General features: G+C 36.5%; 1 protein-coding gene across 1 annotated transcript in view; it reads right to left on the bottom strand.

Annotated features, from left to right (window-relative positions):
* LOC150080183 (ceramide synthase 1-like) overlaps nt 1–20,873 on the bottom strand; it is a 98,101-nt gene extending 77,228 nt beyond the window's left edge. The window contains exon 1 of the mRNA XM_090380639.1: nt 20,640–20,873. Within this exon, the coding sequence (XP_090236765.1) occupies nt 20,640–20,873 (234 nt within the window). The remainder of the gene's footprint in view (nt 1–20,639) is intronic.
* Nucleotides 20,874–21,287: the final 414 nt, after the last annotated feature.

The following is a 21,287-nucleotide window of genomic DNA, read 5'->3' as shown; positions in this document are numbered from 1 at the left end:
TGAGCCTTTTGCTTTGCTGCTCTGGTGTGAGTCATGATTCTATTAATTTATTAATTAATTATAATTAATTATGTTATGTTATTAATTATGTTAAATATAATTAATTATATTACGTTTGTAATCTAAGTCGTTATATGTATTTATTTAAACGTACAATTTAACTGCTAACGAAGTTCAACTAACGCTATCTAGTACGGCATACAACTATCGTATCACAATGGCGGGAAAATTACGAACGTAGCGGAGTTGAAACACGTGGAAACCTTTACCGATACTTTTATGCAATTACAAGGCCGAGTAAGGAATAAATACACCAAGTTAATCAGAAAATCACAAAATAATGTTATACTACTAAATTTAAATCAAAAGTTTTAGAAAAACAATAATTTCAAATCAATAAATAAGAAAAATCTACTTAGCGGCTTGGAACACGACCGTCTCTAGTAGCCTCGTCAGCAGACTCCCCCAATTGAATTTATTTTGATAATAAATTCAGTTTATGCCATCCCTTCCATTACTAGCACAAAAGAGTTCCCTAAATACTGTTTGTGCAAAATACTGTTTTCATTTTTCTTCGTAAATACTGCTTATTAACCATATTACATTCCTGTTATTACTGCTTTGTTTTCTCTCCATGTAGTGTTTGATGTTGGATTTTATATGCAAAGATATTGGTTATCTACATTTAAAAAAACTATCTTTGTTATTTCTTTTTTCACAAGTGTGTAGTGGCTACATGCATGGTCTCATTATTTAATAGCCATGCCTCACACACTTGGTATTAAATTATAAATACTGTTATGTACTTCATACTATAAGCCCAATGACAAGATTTAGTGGAATTTGGAAATGACCAATAAGTGTATTACACAAGTTGACCTAACTAGGCAGAGTAAATTTTACTTTACAAAGAATACTGCTTTACATATGGATTTAAAAAAAAAAAAAAAAAAAACCTAACTATATACTCCTTACATTTACCATCACACAATTACCAATTACAGATCAGTAATTAACTTAATATGATAGCATAGCTTAATTTAATATGGTACTCACCTTTTTTTATATAATCTGCAATTGATGTTTGAATAGGGTGAATGATAATTTTAATTAGGAGTAAGTAAGTTGGGGTTTAAAAACAGAAGTTAAAATATGCGCAAGGAAGTAGAAGTGCACGTCTTCGTCCTTGGTTGTCAATATTAAAATTGAAAATAAAGTATTAAATCAAGTTTAACCATTTATTTTCAATTTTAATATCGACAACCAAGGATGAAGACTTGCACTTTACTTCCTTGCGCATATTTTAACTTCTGTTTTTAAACCCCAACTTACTTACTCGTAATTTAAATTAAAATTATCATCCACCCTATTCAAACATCAATTGCAGATTATAAAAAAAGGTGAGTACCAATAATAAATTAAGCTATGCTATCATATTAAGTCAATTATAAATGGTATTTTAAGTAATCTACAATTATCGAAGATCAGTAATTATTATTAATCAATGAAAGAAAAATTTGTTTAAAAATTGAAATTAGCAGCAAAATACAAGTAGGAGAAATTGTAAAATATCTGCACTTTGCCCATATCTTAGCATTAGCATACGATGCAAGGAAGCAGACTTATGCAGCATCAGCCAGAAAAAAAACAAACTCTCCCATTTCACCCCTCCCTTCATTCCAAATACCTGTCCAGCTCACCCTTAAATTTATTTAGGCTATCAACTTCCACAACAAAACATTCACCTACCTGCTGACTAAAGGCAAATTTACATCTATTCTACAACTATCTTTCCTCAATTTGAAACTGTGGCCCCTCAGGTTCTTAATCTGAGCAAGAGGAAGAATCCCATTAGCATTTTCAACTTGCTAAATCCATTCACAAGGCCTTATACACCTCAATCAGATCACCTTGCAGGTGCCTACTTTCCAGGCGCTACAATTTGCAGAATTTAAGCCTTTCCTGATAAGAGCACCCCTTTGTTGCCCTTCTTTGTACTCATTCTGGCAACTCTACATCCTTCCTAAAATGAGGCCTCCAGACCTGTACACAGTATTCTAGGTGTGGCCTGACCACTGCCTTGTATAACAGAATAATCACCTCCTTGTCCCTGCTATCAAAATTCCTATATATCATCGACAAGACTCCATGACCTGCCCTGGCAGCCAGTCTGCACTGCTCAGCAAACTTCATATTAAACTGCACAATTACCCCCCCCCCCCAGGTCTTTTTCACTTTCCACTTCCCTGAATGTAGTACCACACAGTTGGCACATTTCTCTACAGTTATTGCTACCCATATGCAGTACTTTGCATTTGTCAATGTTAAACATCAGTTGCCACTTCTCAGCCCATTTGTCCAACTTATCTAGATCCAGTTGGAGTAGCATACTCTCTTTACTGTCATTAACAACCCTGCCAACCTTTGTATCATCTGCAAACTTGGACATTAAACCTGATATACCTTCATCAATATCACTGATAAATATACAAAACAACAATGGGCCCAACACCGAAACCCGGGGAATTCCACTAATAACATTTGTCCACAAACAGCAGTGTCCATTGATTACCATTCTCTGTCGTCTCCCACTCAACCATCCCTTTATCCATTGTAGCAATAATATAATTTATCCATTGTAGCATAATATCCGATCAAATTAGTCAGATGAGACCTCCCTTTAACAAACCCATGCTGTGTCTTAATTATTACTGCAGTCTTGTCTAGATGATCCTGCAATGCTTCTTTAACCAGTGATTCCATTATTTTCCCTGGAATACAAGTTAAACTAACAGTTTTACAGTTACTTGTGTCACCTTTTGAACCCCCCATTTGTGACTTGGTGATACATTTGCACACCTCCAGTCCATGGGTATCCCCCCCCCCACCGAGTCCAAGGAAGCTCTCATAATTATGGCTAAGGGTTTGCTTACTTATTTGCTGCCTCCTTTAATATAACCGGATAGATCCTGTCCACCATGGGTGCCTTTTTTATATTTAACTTCAACAATTTCTTCTCCACTTTGCTCTCAGTTATTACAAAATCACTTAGCTCCCTGTTAGAATTAATAAACGTTTGGCACTCCTTGACTGAATAACTCCTCATGTGTGAATGTAGATGCAAAATACTCATTCAGTTTATCAGCTACCTGAGCATGATCATCAATTGTCAACACATCTATGTTAAATGTGTCCAATCCGAATCATCCCTTTCCTTCTAGAGTTTACATAAGTAAAGAACTCCTTGCCGTTTTTCTTTGCATCCTTTGCCAAAGATTTTTCATAATCTGCCTTCGCCTGCCTAACTTTCTTTGTGACTTGATTACGGACTAGTTTATATCTGCCATAGGTTTCTATGTCACCTGATACGTTATATGCATAACATACATTTTTCTTCTCTGCCACAAGTCTCATTAATTCATTTGACATCCATTTAGGCCTAAACTTTGAACAGTATTTCTTAGTTGGAATGAAAAGCCAAGTAGCCTCCAAAATTAAGTCCCCAAAGGCTTCACATTTTGAATTCAACATTGAACATCATCAGTTGATCCCACTGTACAGAATTTAAAAACTGTCTGAGACCCCTGTAGTCACCTTTACAAAAGCCCTTCCCTTTAGTCTTGATGGTAGTTACATCTTTAAGTAATTCCCACATCAGTACACTGTGATCACTGTCACCCAGTGTTTCCTTTATCTGCAAATTCTTAATGCATGAATAATCACTGCTGATAAATCAGATCAAGAGTATTGCGCCCTCTGATTGCCTCTAGAACATGTTGCTGTAGAACATGTCATCCAATAAATCTACAAAAGTCTTGCTAGTGTGCGAGTGACCAACCCACAAGTTCCAGTCAATATCTGGAAAATTAAAATTCCCCATTATAAGACATTCTGATTTACTGTCCTACACCATTTGCATTGTCCACCAACAATCAATTGGATGCACTTTCTTAGATTTTATGTGTTTCTCAACTAACAGCATAACCCCTCCTCCCTCCCTGTCCTGTCTATCCTTTCTGTACACATTGTATTCCCCAAATTCCAAATTCTTCACTGCTTATATCTGTGTGACACTATGTCTCTGATATCCCAACAATATCTGCCTTTGATGTCTTGACTAGCATTTCAAGCTCATCAAATTTATTAATTATACTCCTAGCATTGGTGTACATGCACCTGTTCCTACTCTTAGTTACCCTAACACAGCCCATGTATTTACTTGTTCCAAGATCACTCCCAGCAGCTCTTGAAATCCCCAGCAACTTGCTCTCTAGGCTGCTACTCATTCTAATAGAAGCAATGCAAAAATCACTTTTGCCTCTGCCTGCCACCACTGTTAATCTTTTAGTCTGTGTATCCCCCCCCCCCCCAAGCTAGCAGTTTTCAGACCCACCTAACACTGACCTATACTTGTTAAGTAAATCTGCAGATTTTTTACTCAATGGCATTAGTTCCAACATGTACAACAATATCACGTTTCGTGCCCTTAAAAGATGATATCTGCTCTACAAGATGATCAAATTTTGCCCCTGGCAGACATACTCTGGTCCTGATTCACCTATCCTTCTTACATAGTATATTCCCCATGTCCCTGACAATAGTCACCAACAATAACTAGTTCCTTTGGGAGCAATGCATTCTGCCTTGGAGATTGCCTCTGTGTTGCTTGATGCACAGAGTGAGCTCTGCCGTTGAGCTAGGCAGCTCAGAGCTTGATGGGCCCCTCATATTAATTTCTTCGAGGGCATTTACCCTACACCTCAAGCTCTCATAGATGCCCATCAAAACGCTGAATTGGCATCTAATTTCCTGACACTTTAGACACCTAGCACACACACAAAGGCATCTTCCTTGGCTAGATCACATCCTGTTTTAGAAAGGTTAGCAAACATTTAACATTTTGCACATTTTTTGAGACTATGATGCGTTGGAGAATTGCCCCCTTTGTTTCTCCCCGAGTCACAGCACTCTCGCTAGTTTGTGATCTTTGCTTCACAGCTCTAGTTTGGGTCATAATTTCTGTTTAAATACAATTTAATTAACAATGAAATTTAATAAGATTAATAATATTTTTGATTAATTGATAATACTATAATAAGCTAACAAATTCCTAATACAGTGCTTTGTATTGTGCTATCTAGTTTTACTTTATACCTTACGCTATCAGTTCGAGATATATATACATTATGCTATTTCTTATCGACTACAATATGCCAGCTAGTTCAACAATATTGGTGCCAACACTGGGAGTATAACTTCCAAAAATCGCTGGTTAAATTCAAAATAAGAAGCTAACGAATGCTACTAAACATATGTAATATCTCTGTAAAACACAATGTAGTATGTTAATTAAGGAAGAATACAGTAAAAAATTAAAAATACTTATTCCTTTTAGAGCTGACAAAAATCCACCACCTGTTCATCCTGGTACCCTTGTGTTGGACAATGGTATTTGATATTTGGCTGAGAAAAGAATACCTAAACACCACCTTCCTGGCATATGCAGATGACCTTACGATGCTGGTAGAGGGAACTCCAGAGCTCAAATAGAACAACAGATCAATACAATCATGACAGACCTCCAAGACTGGAATACTCAGCATAAGCTACAGATATCCCCACACAAGACAGTACAGATGCTCATCAAGGGTAAATTAGACCCAGCGAGGCCGCCCGCTGTTGGGTACAATGGCCAATCCATTAAAAGCGTAGCCAGCACAAAATACCTTGTAGCAATATTTGATTGCAGGCTCTCTTTTCATGTCAAGTACTGTATGTCAAAGAAAAAGTCGAGACATATATAAGAAGGATTATTAATATTACTAAGAGTGGGGCCTTAAACTCCAAACCCTAAATCTATTCTACGATTGTATTGTGCTTCCAATAATAACATATGGAGCAGAGGCATGGGGGCACAGAGTCAACATACAGGCTGTGAGAAATTCACTACTACAGGCCCAAAGGACTGCCCTTCTAGCAAATGACAAGGACCTGCAGAACACCCTCCACCTTTGCACTCCAGGTCCTTACCAGCAAGATTCCTCTTGATATGGAAGTTGCTTCATCACCAGATAAAGTTTCTCCACAAAAGAAACATATAGGACAGTGCTCACAACATTCAGATAGACCTCACCATTCCTGCTAAACAAGATCTGAAAAGAATAAGAATGCTGTTGGTCTCCAGGTGGCATGAGAAATGTATCAACACACAGAGCACGGAGCAATCACCTGTAAATTCACCCTGCAGTGAACTACACTAAATGGTTCACTGCAGGGCTCCATGCCCTATTCTTGTTAACAGGCCATGGTAGCTTCAACAAAAAACTCCACAGCATGGGCCTCACAGACACCCTGGATTGCACCTGTGGAAACAGTGAATCTTGGGGCCACCTGATATATGATTGTCACCTGTACATGGACATCCAGACACAACTTGAAATTGAGACTGACTGCTACACCCAAGATGAAGCACCGGAATTAAATGCAACTCAGGCTAACCATGCAGGCTTCTGTAGGTATGCTAATGCCCTCTTCAAGTGTAGGACAACTATTACTTGGTTGGTTGGTGGAACAGACTTCCATCCCTTGTGGTGGAGGTTGATAGCCTAAATAAGTTTAAGGCTCAGCTGGACAGGTATTTTGAACGAACAGAGGGGGTGAAGTGGAAGTGGGTTTTTTTTTTTTTTTGGCTGATGCTGCATAAGCTTGCTTTCTTGCATCAAATGCCTCTACTAATGCTAATGCTACTCAAGAACAGCACCAACGACATCCTGACACATTAATGAGACCAATCCTTCAACTGTGACTTGCCTAACTTCATTCATAGTTATATCCAGTGATGGACACTTCACTTGGCCTACAGAACCACACCTTGACAGAAAACACTGCAGACCCTGATCTTCCGAAGATGGGATCCTTTGAGCTGACCACTGCCTGGGGCAGGATCTATGCTGCTTACCCCCACCTAGGGTGGGATCTTTGATGCTGACCCCACCTGGGGGTGGAGTCATATTACAATAAAGGCAATATGACAAGCAGGAGCTGAAACAATAAACCATCTAAAATGCAAAATTTCCCATACAAACAATACACAAATACAGAAATTAATGAATTGAACTTACAAGGTAAATTAATAACTGGGAAAATATTTTATTAGTAAGAATTCATTTCCAGAAGGTGCACTACTAATCAGGGAAAGTAAAAACCAGTAGCTTAAATTATAATACGTGCATGGGGACATAACAGCTGCATGGAACCCTAACTGAACTAGAGAATAACTGATATTTGGTTTGGAATAAACTTCCACCTAGTGCTACAAAAGTGGGTGTTTTAAAAAAGGTATGAACAAATTAAGCTTTGAAACAAAAAAAAAAAGTTCTAGTTTATATTTAAACTGTTTCTTATATGTATCTGCTGTGCTGAATCAAAGTTTCACTGGTTTTATTTTAGTGTAAATAGTTTAACAGCAATTTAATTTTTCGTTTCGCAACATTTATATGTATTACGTAAGTGCGTACCATAAGAGAATGAAGTCGAAAAATATGTAATTAATGATACTGAAATTTCATATGATTATTTAATGAAAACCTTTCGAGCCTACAGGTAAGTAAGTCTCCTGGGGTTGATGGCATATACCCTATAAATTTAAGGGAGGTGGCAAGTTAGCGCACTGAACCATTGGGGCTAATTATGAGAACGTCACTGGAATAAGGAAAGATTCCATTGGATTGGAAAAGTGCCAATGTATCTCCCATACATAAGGGCTCCTCTGTAGCCAGGTGGGCAGGAGCAGCAGTGCATAGCACACGCTTCTTGATTAGACCGGGGTTCGAGTCGGTGACCACCAAATATGGAAAGGTCAGAGAATGACCACCGCATATCCCCGGAGTAATATGGCCTTAGTTGCTAATGCTCCTAAAAACCAAATAACAAACAAACCAATACATAAGGGCAGTTCTAAGAGCGCAGTGGGAAATTACTGACCGGGTCAGTCTAACTTCAGTAGTAGGGAAATTCATGGAGGCAATGATCAAGGGTGGAATTCAAGATCATTCAGATAGAAATGGAATTCTGAAGGATATGCAGCATGGTTTTATAAAGGGAAAATCATGTTTAACAGATCTGGTTAGCTATTTTGACAGGGCCACTCATCAGCTGGATTTGGGGAATAATTTTGATATGTTTTCCAGTCCCACATGAGTGGTTACTTTATGTTAGAACAGTTTAGAATCGCAGGGAAAATCCTTAGACCGATAGCAGGATGGCTTCAGGAAAGGAGGCAGAGGGTTGTGGTATATGGTTATTCCTCAGATTGAGTTAATGAAGTGAGGTTCCCCAGGGATCAGTATTGGGACCACTGTTGTTTGTTGATCTTCTTAAATCAACATCGATGAAGAGATAGAGGGCATGAAATATATTCAAGAATGGTTTTTAATAATGCATAATAGAGTTAAGTACTGAGGGAGTCAATTTTCTAATTGTAGCATTTTGATAAATATCTTAATTTGCAACACATGGAGTTACTTAAATCAATTTCAAAACTTTTTCATTAAAGTTCAATTGTAACATCAAAAATTAAACCAATTTTATCAATTTAATTTTTTACAGAAAGACAGGGCAAAATACACTGAGCAAGCCAAAAAATTAATTTAAAGAAATAAAGATGATGTAAACATTTATAGAAAAGTTAATGATCACCACCAAGCAGAACTTCTGCAGAATGATCTAGATAGATTTCAGAGATCAGTCAGAAAAGTTGTTGTTATTGTTTGGTTTTTAGGAGCATTAGCAACTAAGGCCATATTGCTCCGGGAATATGCGGTGGTCATTCCCTGACCTTTCCGCATCCTCCGTATTTGGTGGTGACGGGCTCGAACCCCTCGAACCCTGGTCTAATCAAGAAGCGTGTGCTACGCACTGCTGCTCCTTCCCACCTGGCTACGGAGGCGCCTAGTCAGAAAAGTGGCAGCTATGTTTTAATCCAGTGAAAAGTCTTATGCCTGGGGAACATTAACCCCAAAATAACTTATACATTGGTAGAGTTGAACTAAAGTCAGTAGTGGAAGAAAGGGATTTGGGAATTATGATACAGTCAGACACGAAGTTCTGTTATTTGGTTTTTAGGAGCATTAGCAACCAAGGCCATATTGCTCCGGGATATGCGGTGGTCATTCCCTGACCTTTCCGCATCCTCTGTATTTGGTGGTGACGGGCTCGAACCCCAGTCTAATCAAGAAGCATGTGCTACGCACTGCTGCCCCTTCCCACCTGGCTACGGAGGCACCTACATGAAGTTCTCTGAACATTGTAGACAAGTTGCAAGGAAGGCCCACTGCCACCTACTGATGATATATCGAACATTTGCTAGTAGAGATAAAGACGTCATAATCCCATTATACAAGGCTATACTGTGTTCAAGTATGGAGACCACACCTAAAAAAAAAAGACATCAAGCTTCTTGAAAGGGTCCAAAGATAGGTAACTCAGAGAGAGATCAGCAAAAGGGTGTCCATATGAGGAGACTTTGAATATGTGGGTTGGACAGCTTGGAAACTATATGCCTTAGAGGAGACTTGATTGAGGTTTTAGGCCTGACGTAGCCGAGAGGTCAGGAGCAAGAGTGCATAGCATGCGTTCCTTGAGTGGACCGGGGTTCAAGCCTGTGATTACTAAATACGATAAATATTTGTATCGATGATTTATTGTTAACTCTACTGACTTGATTGTCGTGCCAGAGTATAAACAGAAAATTTAAATTTATTTAAAGCACTGAGAGGCAAAAGTAAAATGAATGAGAACCAAATTTTCAAGGTTATAAATGATTCTAGAACAAGGGGCCATAAATTCAAGTTACAGGGACTGCAACTTGAAAGACTGCATTACAAGAAGTTTTATTTTAGCCAGCGAGTTAACTTAGTGGAATAAGTTACCTACACGGGTGGTAGAGGCTGATAATTTGGGGAAATTCAAAAGTCAGCTGGATAGTTACCTATGGGAGAAGGGAAATGCATTGGTTGTCAAATTCCTTTACTTTTATTATTTATTTTATTTAATTTTTTTTTTACTCTTTTTCTTCTTTCTTTTATATTATCTTTTTCTTTTATATTATTATTGTTTATATTTTTTCTTTTATATTATTATTGTTTATATTATCTTTCTTTTATATTATCTTTTTTTTTTGTGTTTTGGCTGGTCCAGCATAAGCCTGGGTTTCCTTGTACCATATGACCATTACTAATACTAATATCAATATCATTCATATATTAAGGGGTTTTTTTTGTAATTTTGACTGTCAAACAGGTGCAAGTTATCTCTGGCCTCCTGCTATGATGTAGGTCTGAAGCAAGTAAAGCATAACATTATTAATGCCACCAAGTTCTGCAATGCATATGGAGCCTATTTTGAAATGCCTATCAGAAATGAAGTTTTGGGTGTATAATTTCTGCTGTGGTAGAAATCTTTTCAGCTCAGCATTAGAACAATGCTTTCATGGTAATCGTAAGTGTATGCCTTTTCTATACCTCAAAATTTTGAGAGAATACACAAACCACCATGATCACTGCTACTTTTGTATGGTAAATATATCAAAATTTAAAAAGTTCTGCAGATCAAAAATCTGCAGTGTATCTCAAAATAACCATCCTCTCTTGCTCTGATGCCTCAAACACGAAGCCCTGCCAATTCCCAATTCATCTTTCAGAGAAGAGTTTCCGAATTGGATGATAAATCTAGGGAACGCAGAATAACTAGGATTACACCTCAGGACCCCAAGGTGTAATCCTAGTTATTACTATATACATGTAAAGTGCCACATTTCTCTAATCAGAAAGAACTGGATGACTAAGTGAGGGACTTGGGTATAACTAAATCCAATGCAGAACTCCTGACACCTCTTTTAAGAGTGGAATCTACTGAATTCCAGTAGCATAACTTCCACATACAGAACATCTCACTTAAGTATTTTTTACACTATTGCAGGATCCCTGTGTTTTGATTTTTATGAAGAAATTGGTACTAGTTACAATCCACACGAGTGGCATATTTTCACAGACAGTTGAAGCTTGAAAGCTGTGTTGCACCACAATGGGAAGGTACATCAATTCCTGTTACACAGTATTCATAAAAGAAGACTATAGAAATGTGAAGCATATGTTAGAGAAGATCAAGCAGTACAATCAGTATAAATAGGAAGACGAGGACCTCAGGTAGGTTTGCTTTCTCTGCCTCTGGAACAACAAGGCAATAGCATTAGCATTAGCATTAGTAGAGGCATATGATGCAAGAAAGCAAGCTTATTCAGCATCAGCCAAAAAAAAAAAAAAAACAACCACTACTCCCATTTCACCCCTCAATTCGTTCGAAATACCTGTCCAGCTGAGCCTTAAATTTGTTTAGGCTATCAACTTCAACAACAAGCGATGGAAGTCTATTCCACAAACCAACTGCCCGCTGGCTAAAGGCGAATTTCCGCACATCTATCCGACATCCGTCCTTCCTCAATTTGAATTTATGCCCTCTCAGGTGATTATTCTGAGCAAGAGGAAGAATTCCATCGGCATTGAGCATGCTCAAGCCATTCAAAGCCTTGTACACCTCTATCAGATCACCTCGGCGATGCCTAGTCTCCAGGCTCTGTAATTTGCAAAACTTAAGCCTTTCTTCGTAAGAGCAACCCTTTGTTCCATTCACTAATCTTGTTGCCCTTCTCTGTACTCGTTCCAGCAGCTCTACATCCTTCTTGAAATGAGGCCTCCAGACCTGTATACAGTACTCAAGGTGTGGCCTGACCAATGCCTTATACAAGGGAATAATCACATCCCTGTCCCTGCTAGAAAAATTCCTGTATATCATTGACAAGACACCATGAGCTACTCTTGCAGCTCGTCTGCACTGCTCAGAGAACTTCATATCTGCCTGCACAATTACCCCCAGGTCCTTTTCATTCTCTACCACTGTCAGCGTAGTACCACAGAGTTGATACGTTGATCTGGGGTTACTGTTTCCCATATGTAGTACTTTACATTTGTCAATGTTAAACTTCATTTGCCACCTCTCAGCCCATCTGCTCAACCTTTCCAGATCCTGTTGCAGCAGCATAGTATCAGTAGTGTCCTTAACAACCCTGCCAATCTTTGTATCGTCTGCAAACTTGGACATTAAGCCTGATACACCATCATCAATATCATTTATAAATACAGAAAACAACAATGGACCCAACACTGAACCCTGAGGAACTCCACTAATAACATTAGTCCACGTTGAGCAGTGTCCATTGATTACCACTCTCTGTCTTCTGCCACTCAACCATCCCTTTATCCATAGCAGCAATTTGCCTCGAATGCCACACTTCTCCAATTTGTGCAGCAGTCTTCCATGCGCAACAGTATCAAAAGCCTTTCTAAGATCCAAATATATAATATCAAAGTTATTCCCTGCATCCAGTTCTTTTGTGACTACATCATAGTATCCAATCAAATTGGTCAGACAAGACCTGCCCTTAACAAACCCATGCTGTGTCTGAGCTATAACTGAATTCTTGTCCAGATGATCCTGCAGTGCTTCTTTAACCAGTGCCTCCATTAATTTTCCTGGAACCGAAGTTAAACTAACAGGTCTATAATTACTTGTGTCAGCCTTTGATCCTCCTTTGTGAATTGGGGTTACATTTGCACATCTCCAGTCCATGGGTACCTCCCCTGAGTCCAAAGAAGCTCTCATAATTATGGCTAGGGGTTTGCTTACTTCCTTTGCTGCCTCCTTTAATATAACTGGATAGATCCCATCCACCCCGGGTGCCTTTTTTATGTTTATCCTCAACAATTTCTCCTCCACTTTCCTCTCAGTTATTAGAAAATCATCTAGCTCACTGCCAATGTTTACTTCACCTACGACATTCCCCTTCCTGAATAACTCCTCATGTGTGAATGTAGATGCAAAATACTCGTTTAGATTGTTAGCCACCTGAGCTGGATCCTCAACTGTTGAACCATCAACATCCAGTGGACCAATCTGATTCATCCCTTTCCTTCTTGAGTTTAAATAGGTAAAGAACTCTTTTCTGTTTTTCTTTGCATCCTTTGCCAAGGATTTCTCATAATCTGCCTTTGCCTGCCTAATCTCCTTTGTGACTTGGTTACAGACCAACTTATATCTATCATAGGCTTCCACGTCACCCATTAATTTGTATATTATATATAATATTATATATATATATAATATTATATATATATAATAGGATCAGCACTACAGAAAAAAAGAATTCTCTTCAATAACTGAGTTGCAGCCTGTGCACATAATGTAGTAAGCAATCACTTGGTTCCAAGAAACAGTCTTGTTTCCATCACTCCAGTTGGGACTGGTCAAACAATTTATTAAAGTACTGAAACCTCAAAGTGAGCTCTTCAAGCATATAAAATCTGTTTCCAAAATTGCACATTCAAAGGCAAAAAGGTGGCATATTTATTGGTTCACAAATCAAGAATCTGTTTTCCTCACAAGAGCCAAAGACAAAATAACTGATGCTGAATAAAATACTTTGCAATTATTTCCCCTTATAGTGAATGCCATGCTTGGTAACACTGATTAAAAATTACATAGAAACTAGTGGACAAGTTGATTAAGAATTACTGAAAAATGAGATGTGGAATAACAATCAAGCTCCATTACTTGCACTCTCGCCTAGATTTTTTCAGGCCAAATCTAGGCAAATGTTAGTGAAAAGTATAGGGAAGACACCACCACCACCAAGACACAGGCAATGGAGAAGAGGTACCAAGGTTTGGTTTTTTTTTTAGGAGCATTAGCAACTAAGGCCATATTGCTCTGGGGATATGCGGCGGTCATTCCCTGACCTTTCCGCATCCTTCGTATTTGGTGGTCATGGTCTCGAACCCCGGTCTAATTAAGAAGCGTGTGCTACGCACTGCTGCTCCTGCTCACCTGGCTACGGAGGCACCCAGGTATCAAGGAAAGTAGATTGAAACTATAATGGGTGAGTTCTTGGTTCAGGATGATCACACTGACATCAAAGACATACATGTTCAAATTTTAAGAAAAAATTTTTTTAACCATAAAAGGGTTTTAGCTTTTTACGTTGTAATTTTTAGCTTGTTGTTTATTTTTTTATTATGCAGAATTGAGTATACTCAAATCAATTCTATACAGAAATTAAACATTGTTAATAAATACAATATAATATCATTGCATATTTACTTTTCTTTCATTACTAGGCAAACCATTAATGCTATGGAAAAACTGGGGTAATATTCAGAATCAGCATATACCAAGTTCATAAAGAGACCGAAAGAAATGCAGATAAACAACTTTTTATTGAAAAGGTTGTATGTAATTTATTAGAATGAATTGACAAATGAAGTGTGTAAATTTTATATGATGTTAATGATCACCGCCAAGCAGAGATACTTCAGTGACCTAGATAGACTTCAGGGGTAGTCAGAAAAATGGCAGCTATGCTTCAATCTAGCAAAGTGGAGTTGAACTAAAGCCGGTAGTGGAGGAAAGGGACTTGAGTGTTACAATACGGTCAGACATGAAGTTCTCCGAGCATCGTAGACAGGCTGCAAGGAAGGCCCATGGTGTCTTATCGATGATTTATAGAACATTTGCTAATAGAGATAAGTACATAATAATGCCATTATAAGGCTATTGTTAGACCACACTTGGAATACTGTGTTCAAGTATAGAGACTGCACCTAAAGAAAGACATTGTTCTTTTTGAAAGGGTCCAAAGACGAATAACTCACTTGGTGAGATCGGTAAAAGGAAAGACTTTGAATATGTGGGTTGCAGAGCTTGGAAACTAGGCACCTTAGAGGAGTCAATTGAGGTATTTGCAGGAAGTTTTATTATACTATAATGATCACCACAACCAATATAGGATAACTCTACTTCACACCCCAAAAATATTACCAATGCCTATCAAGGTCTTAAATTCAATTCCAATTTTTGATTAGTACATTTAAAAATGTTGTTAGAATGACACTAAAATCCTTTTAGCTGACGAGTATTTTTTATATAATATTGGGGCAGTAACAAAAAATGCAATGAATATCTCACAGTCAATCTGAAACATTCTGATGTATAAATGGCACTTCTGAACTATGGTAGGAAAAAAATTCCTTCCACACACTAATGAATTAAGCAGGAACCACAATGGGCATATTAGCATTAGCAGGGCATACGACGCAAGAAAGCAAGCTTATATAGCATCAACCAAAAAAAAAACACCCTTCCCATTTCACCCATCCATTCACTCCAAATGTTTGTCTAGTTCTGCCTTGAACTTATTTAAGTTGCTGATCTCCACTACAACAGATGGAAGTTTGTTCAAACTATCAACCACCCAGTGGCTAAAGGCGAATTTCTACACATCTATTCTACAATTGTCTTTCCTCAATTGGAATTTATACCCCCTAAAGTGAGTAATCTGAGCAAGAGGAAGAATCTCATTAGCACTGAGCTTGCTCAATCCATTCAAGTCTTTATACACCTCAAATCAGACCACCTCGCAGGTGCCTAGTCTCCAGAAGCCAACACCAACCCTTTGTTTCCCCTCACCAATCTCGTTACCCTTCTCTGTACTCATTCCAGCAGCTCTTCATCATACATCCTGAAACTCCCCAGTATAGTGTATCTAAGTACCAGATGGCCTAAGTATTCCTGCTTAGAGCTATCTGAAACATGATCTAATGGAGGAAATGTACAAAAAGAAATATATTAAAAATAAAATTGGTACTAAATATCACCACTAGAGGAAAAGTTGCACTATGAACAACATGTCTACCCAACTCCACTCATGCATAAATATGGAATGGCAGGTAGGTGTAAGATGTTGCACATGAGGGTGCCAGTGTCGGGAGCAAATATCTCTCACCTTAGTAGCACATGGTTTTAATTGAAGCTCTGCTACCAGAATGAAAGCAATGCATCAGCACAAATTAAGCATTACATGTGTTGTAAGTACCAGTAAAAACTGGTATATTTAACATAATTAAATGGCATTGTTTAGACTGGATGAAATGAAATCTATAAATTTTATTATGAAAGTATTCATAATAAAATTCATTCATTTAATAAAATTCACTCATTCAATACAATTCATTTCATTCTAACAACTTTTAATACCCACAAATTTCAATGGCTGGAATGGAACAATTAAAAATAGATTAATTTTCTTATTTATAGTCTACAAAGATATTTTTGGTTTTAAAAATTTTTTTTTTCTCCCTCTGATTCTAAATCTGATCCATACCAAGACTTGGTTGTTACCAAGTAATAGCAGGAAATTAAAAGTTTTTGCTTATAGACATGGAAATCAGGTGATCAGCAAAATGAATCAATCTTTCATCACTGCACATTACAGACATAAAATCATATACAAAACATTCACCAACTTCACTGGAATTCAAATTGAATGCCAAACAGATATATCATCCATTTTACTTCATCTGATTACAAACTTTTATATTCACATAATGAACCAATTCCTGGATTCTCAAACCAGCTTGTCCTAAATGAAAGACCTCTAATAATACCAGTTTCATGGCAAATAAAACCAACAGCATTGTGAATAGTCATTTCAAAAACAAGAACTACACACTTCAGCTTAATGCCATTTTCATTAAGGGATTACCATATTTGTTGGACCAACCATAAGATGCACTTTTTTCCTGGTACAATAAAACTCTACTTTCTTCCAGAAACCTTTTTCTGGAAAGGATTATAGGAAGTTACCATTATGCTCTGCATTACTATCACATATGAAAACTGTCTAACTTCCCATCCTGCTTCTTCCCACTGAAATATACACATGTAACAAGTAGCATGATCAGTCTGTATTACTGGTATTAGTAAACATTTTACTGACCTTATCTCTCATGACCTCCAAGAATATCAGTAGCCCCTTCTATAAATCAATGAGTCACCAGTGCAGAGATAAAAACAACTCTTTAGTAGCTCAGGTGTCTATGTTTTTTGCAATACAACAGTCTGATTTGTCATAAATTTGTAGCCATGATGAAATGGGTACAAGGCAGAAGAGGTTCTCGCATGCTGTTGCCTTTAAATTTAAAGTGTTAAATTTTAAATTTTATGTCAAAAACATGGAAACAGGGGATCTGAAAGATACTGCATTTATCCAATAATTAAGAAAATGACCTTTAGTTGTGAATTTGTATTTTAAACATTTGCAATAAAATATTTTTTCCAAAATCCACCTTCTAAAATCTAGATGGATGTTGTCATCTGACAAATGTGGTAATTAATTTCATTTAAGTACATTCTTTTTTGTCAGGTAAAAAAAAATGCTAACAGAATGTAATGCCCTACTAGCAGAATATATAATATAAATGGTTGATAAAAGTATTTTGCATAATAACTAAAAGTTACATATGAATAATTCTAGTATTTTTGCTTAAAATTTCATATTAATATTATATGAAAACAGCACAGCATTATTCTATTGTATATATAAAATTTTCTAAGTGTGTGGTGCTTAGAGTTAATGACACTAAAGCATCATCGTTCCTAGAAAGGAAACTGGCTAAAATTATTTCTCAGAATTATAACTATTTCATTTAAAGTTATTTATATCTTTCACATTAAAGTTACCATAGTTTTGTGTTTATTTTTGCAAGAACAGATCATTTTGCTAGGCTGTTCTGAAATATCATTGATAGTGTTATTTCACATTTCAAACCATAATCTAAAAAGTCAACAAAAATAATTACCTTTGTGCAAAATACAAATTGCTATTGTTTTAAATGCCTAAAATATGAAATAAAACTTTATTTTATGTATAAAAAAAAGAGTAGTAGGTTCTTTCCTAGGAACAGGAACTGGCAGTTGTGTGCAAGTTACAGATCATATAATATTCCTTTCAATGGTCAAGTGCTAATCATATTTTGGAATTTGGGATGTTAGTAATCTTTGTGCAGTAATTAGGCTGTACCCATTTAGAATATTCACATTCATTCCAAAGATTCAAGCTAACCCTTTGATAATAATTATTTTTTTCAATATTTCTTTTAGATTTATTTTTGTTAAGGAAAAAAATTGCAAAAATATAAGATATTTCTGAACTAACGTAATGTGAAATATGTTACTTTTACAAAAGTTTTTCAACTATTTTATTACTCGGTTAGAGTTTTTTAAAAAAATTAAAAAAGTAACAAATTAAAGCTTCAAAATTAAAACTCGTTACTACCAAAGTCAGATTATATTCTCCATATGTGGACAAGGTTACTTTAGCATCTTCCATATACATCTTTTCTAACTCCTCTACTTTCTCGCTCCTACTGTAAACCCACATATCACTATAATATACAATGTACAGAGGGGTGAAGTGGAAGTGGTTATTTTTATTTATTTATGTTACTTTTTTTTTTTTTTTTTTTTTTTTTTTTTTTGGCTGATGCTGCATAAGCTTGCTTTCTTGCATCAAATGCCTCTACTAATGCTAATGCTAATGCTAATGTATATCTGACCCTGTGAATAAAATCATAAGGGGTCCCTTTCTTACATGTTTGAGTTTTATAAAAGCCTTACTTCAGTTCTGCTTCCAACAGCACTACCTAAAATTTCTATTCAGAGATACTAATTCCCTTTCTAGTTAGTATTCTAGTTTTTCAAATGAAATGTCATGAGAATAGGTAAGAGCTGTTTCCTCTTATATGAATCATCAATAACAATTCTTTATCTCAATTAAAGAGTATACTATCACAATTTTATTACATTCTTTATTATAAAAAGGTATTAATATATTTTGTAATTATATGGGATCAGAAAATAGCGCTATTTTTGGATCACTGCACTCAGACTACCTCATTATGAAGCAAATAGGATTATCTATATAAATTCATTTTTGTGACAGTGGTTGAACTGTGAGCACCACACAAGTGACAGGTGGCAAAAATGTTTTAATAACATTAACGCTCTTTGCACTATACTATTCCAAATTATTATTATTATTAACAGCCATGTGGTGCAAGGAAGCCTGAGGCTTATGCTGCACCAGCCAAAAAAAAAAAAAAAAAATTCTGAATTACTCCAAGAGAGAGAGAGAGAGAGAGAGAGAGAGAAAACAAGAGTCAGAAGTAGAAAGGAATCACCAAGAAAGAGAAGAATGATGATGATATCCAGCTCAGGAAATATCCTTTCAGCAGTGACAGCCTGATCACTGATAATAGATATTTAATTTTGAATAGTGTAGTGGCATAGAGTGCTAATTTGAAAATGCAACTCATGTGGGGCCTCTTGGGGGGAAACGGGTATGCTTGAAGGACAAGGCCATCAAACACAAGAGATGCTTATAAACTGTGAAAATAATTTTTGAATATCAGTTCATTACGTTTTGTAAATGGTTTGTATTTTATTATTTGCATGTAAAATAAAAATATCAATATGTAAATTCAAAAATTGTAATGAATTTAACACATACTAAAAAGGAATTTTTCATCCGTGTAACTTCCACCTCATGTTGTGTGTGAATATCCCCTCATTTTTTTATGTAACTAATATATATTATATCAGTTGCTTATAATGCAACATTATTGCTATTTGGCACGATCAAAATTATTCTCATAACAGAATTCTGTGGTGGTATTTTTTGGCTTTGCTCCCTCCAGCTGCAAAAATTCCTTGCTGTGGTAGAGACTACATTACATCGTCTATTATCTGTATAGCAGATTTATTATTGTTTAATTAAACGAGCTTGAGATACGTTAGGCCAAACCAGAAACCCTGTCTCGTTTTAAGCGATTCAGTCAAGGGAAATATTTACAATAGAAGCAATAAAGCTAATTGCTACTTATCGCATAAACCAGCCAATACATAATTTCTTTCTTCATACCCTGCGACATTATTACAGAAAACAAGTAGTCAATTTTCTGTAATGTTACAGAAAACCGTTCCTACAAATATACTACCTGTTTATAAAAGTGCGTTTCCAGTTATAAAATATAATTCTATTAATATAAAATTAGTTTCTGCCTCTGCATGATTTTTATTTTCACCGGGTGCAAGGTCCCAAGTGGTTTCCTGCCCTTGAAGTCGCAAACTTCCCAGTATCAAATAATTTTCCATGGCAAGTTCTAATTAACTTACCTGAAACTAAAACTCCCTCTCCACATATATTATTTACCTTTCTTTTCCAAATGGAATTACTAATTGCCAGATTTTCAGCTTACAAATGTAAGTTTGAATTGCATTCATTGTCGCTGGTGTATCAAGTTTCTTTTCCCTACCTCTTGATCACCGGTAATATTACAAACTGTCAAAAAGAAATATGACACCACTTGGTACGGCAACGACGCCAAGCACCTTAAATACGCTGACCTTTTATTATTGTTGTTATTCTACAGTACATTTATTAAAACAATTTCGTAATACAACAAAACAATAAAATAAATATCGACAAACTACGTTTCGGTGAGATGCGCAATTCGAGTCAGAAACCGCACAGCGTGTTTAGATTACCAGCTAAGAGCATTCTGTAATAACAAGGGCCGTAACAATTAAACAAACGCAAGAAAAAAAAAATAACAATAAAGATTATTTTTAACCCACCTGAAGGAATTAGTTTTCTTAAGAAATAACAGACATACAAAAATAAGTTCATTCACCTTGAATAGCCATTCCGTAGCAAAATGCCGAATTGCTGTCCATGCAAAAGCTAACAATAACACAAGGATCACATCATTTATATCCAATTGGCAATATTTCCATGCATATCTGATGCTATCCGTATAACTGATCAGTTTTGCTTGCTGAATAATATACAAACTAAAATTGTACACTCCATGTGCTAATTCGGAATACGAAGGAATCCTCTCCCACTCCTCCTTAACGGAAACCATTTTTACAAGTACCGTCGATCATGCAGGGCGCCACCTTCTCCACCAAATAAACGGTCGCATGTTTCTCGTGACGTCATTCCCACGTGCCTAATATTTCCGGTTCTCTTTGATCATGAACCCAGGATAGACAGCGGCAAGGTCTTGTGCTACTTAATAGACGATACAACTAGACTACACAAGGACCTGTATTAGGTCAGGTTGGCCTCTTTCGAAAACAGCAATCAAAAATAATAGTTTTAGATAACGTCACAAGCCTATTGTTCATACAGTCCTATATATAGAGTGCTGTATGAACACAAAAAATATTGGTGGAAAAAATACCAGTAATTCATTTAAGGAATGAATGGCATGTTTTTAGCAAGTAGCTTTTTACTCCAATTACTCCAATCTCGTTTATACTCCAATTAAGCATCT

The sequence above is a fragment of the Mastigoproctus giganteus genome, chromosome 9 (assembly GCF_048544385.1).
Source record: "Mastigoproctus giganteus isolate SK-2022 chromosome 9, ASM4854438v1, whole genome shotgun sequence".
Classification (NCBI taxonomy): domain Eukaryota; kingdom Metazoa; phylum Arthropoda; class Arachnida; order Uropygi; family Thelyphonidae; genus Mastigoproctus; species Mastigoproctus giganteus.
The sequence above is the reverse complement of the archived record's forward strand: the minus strand, read 5'-3'. Positions and strand labels throughout refer to the sequence as shown.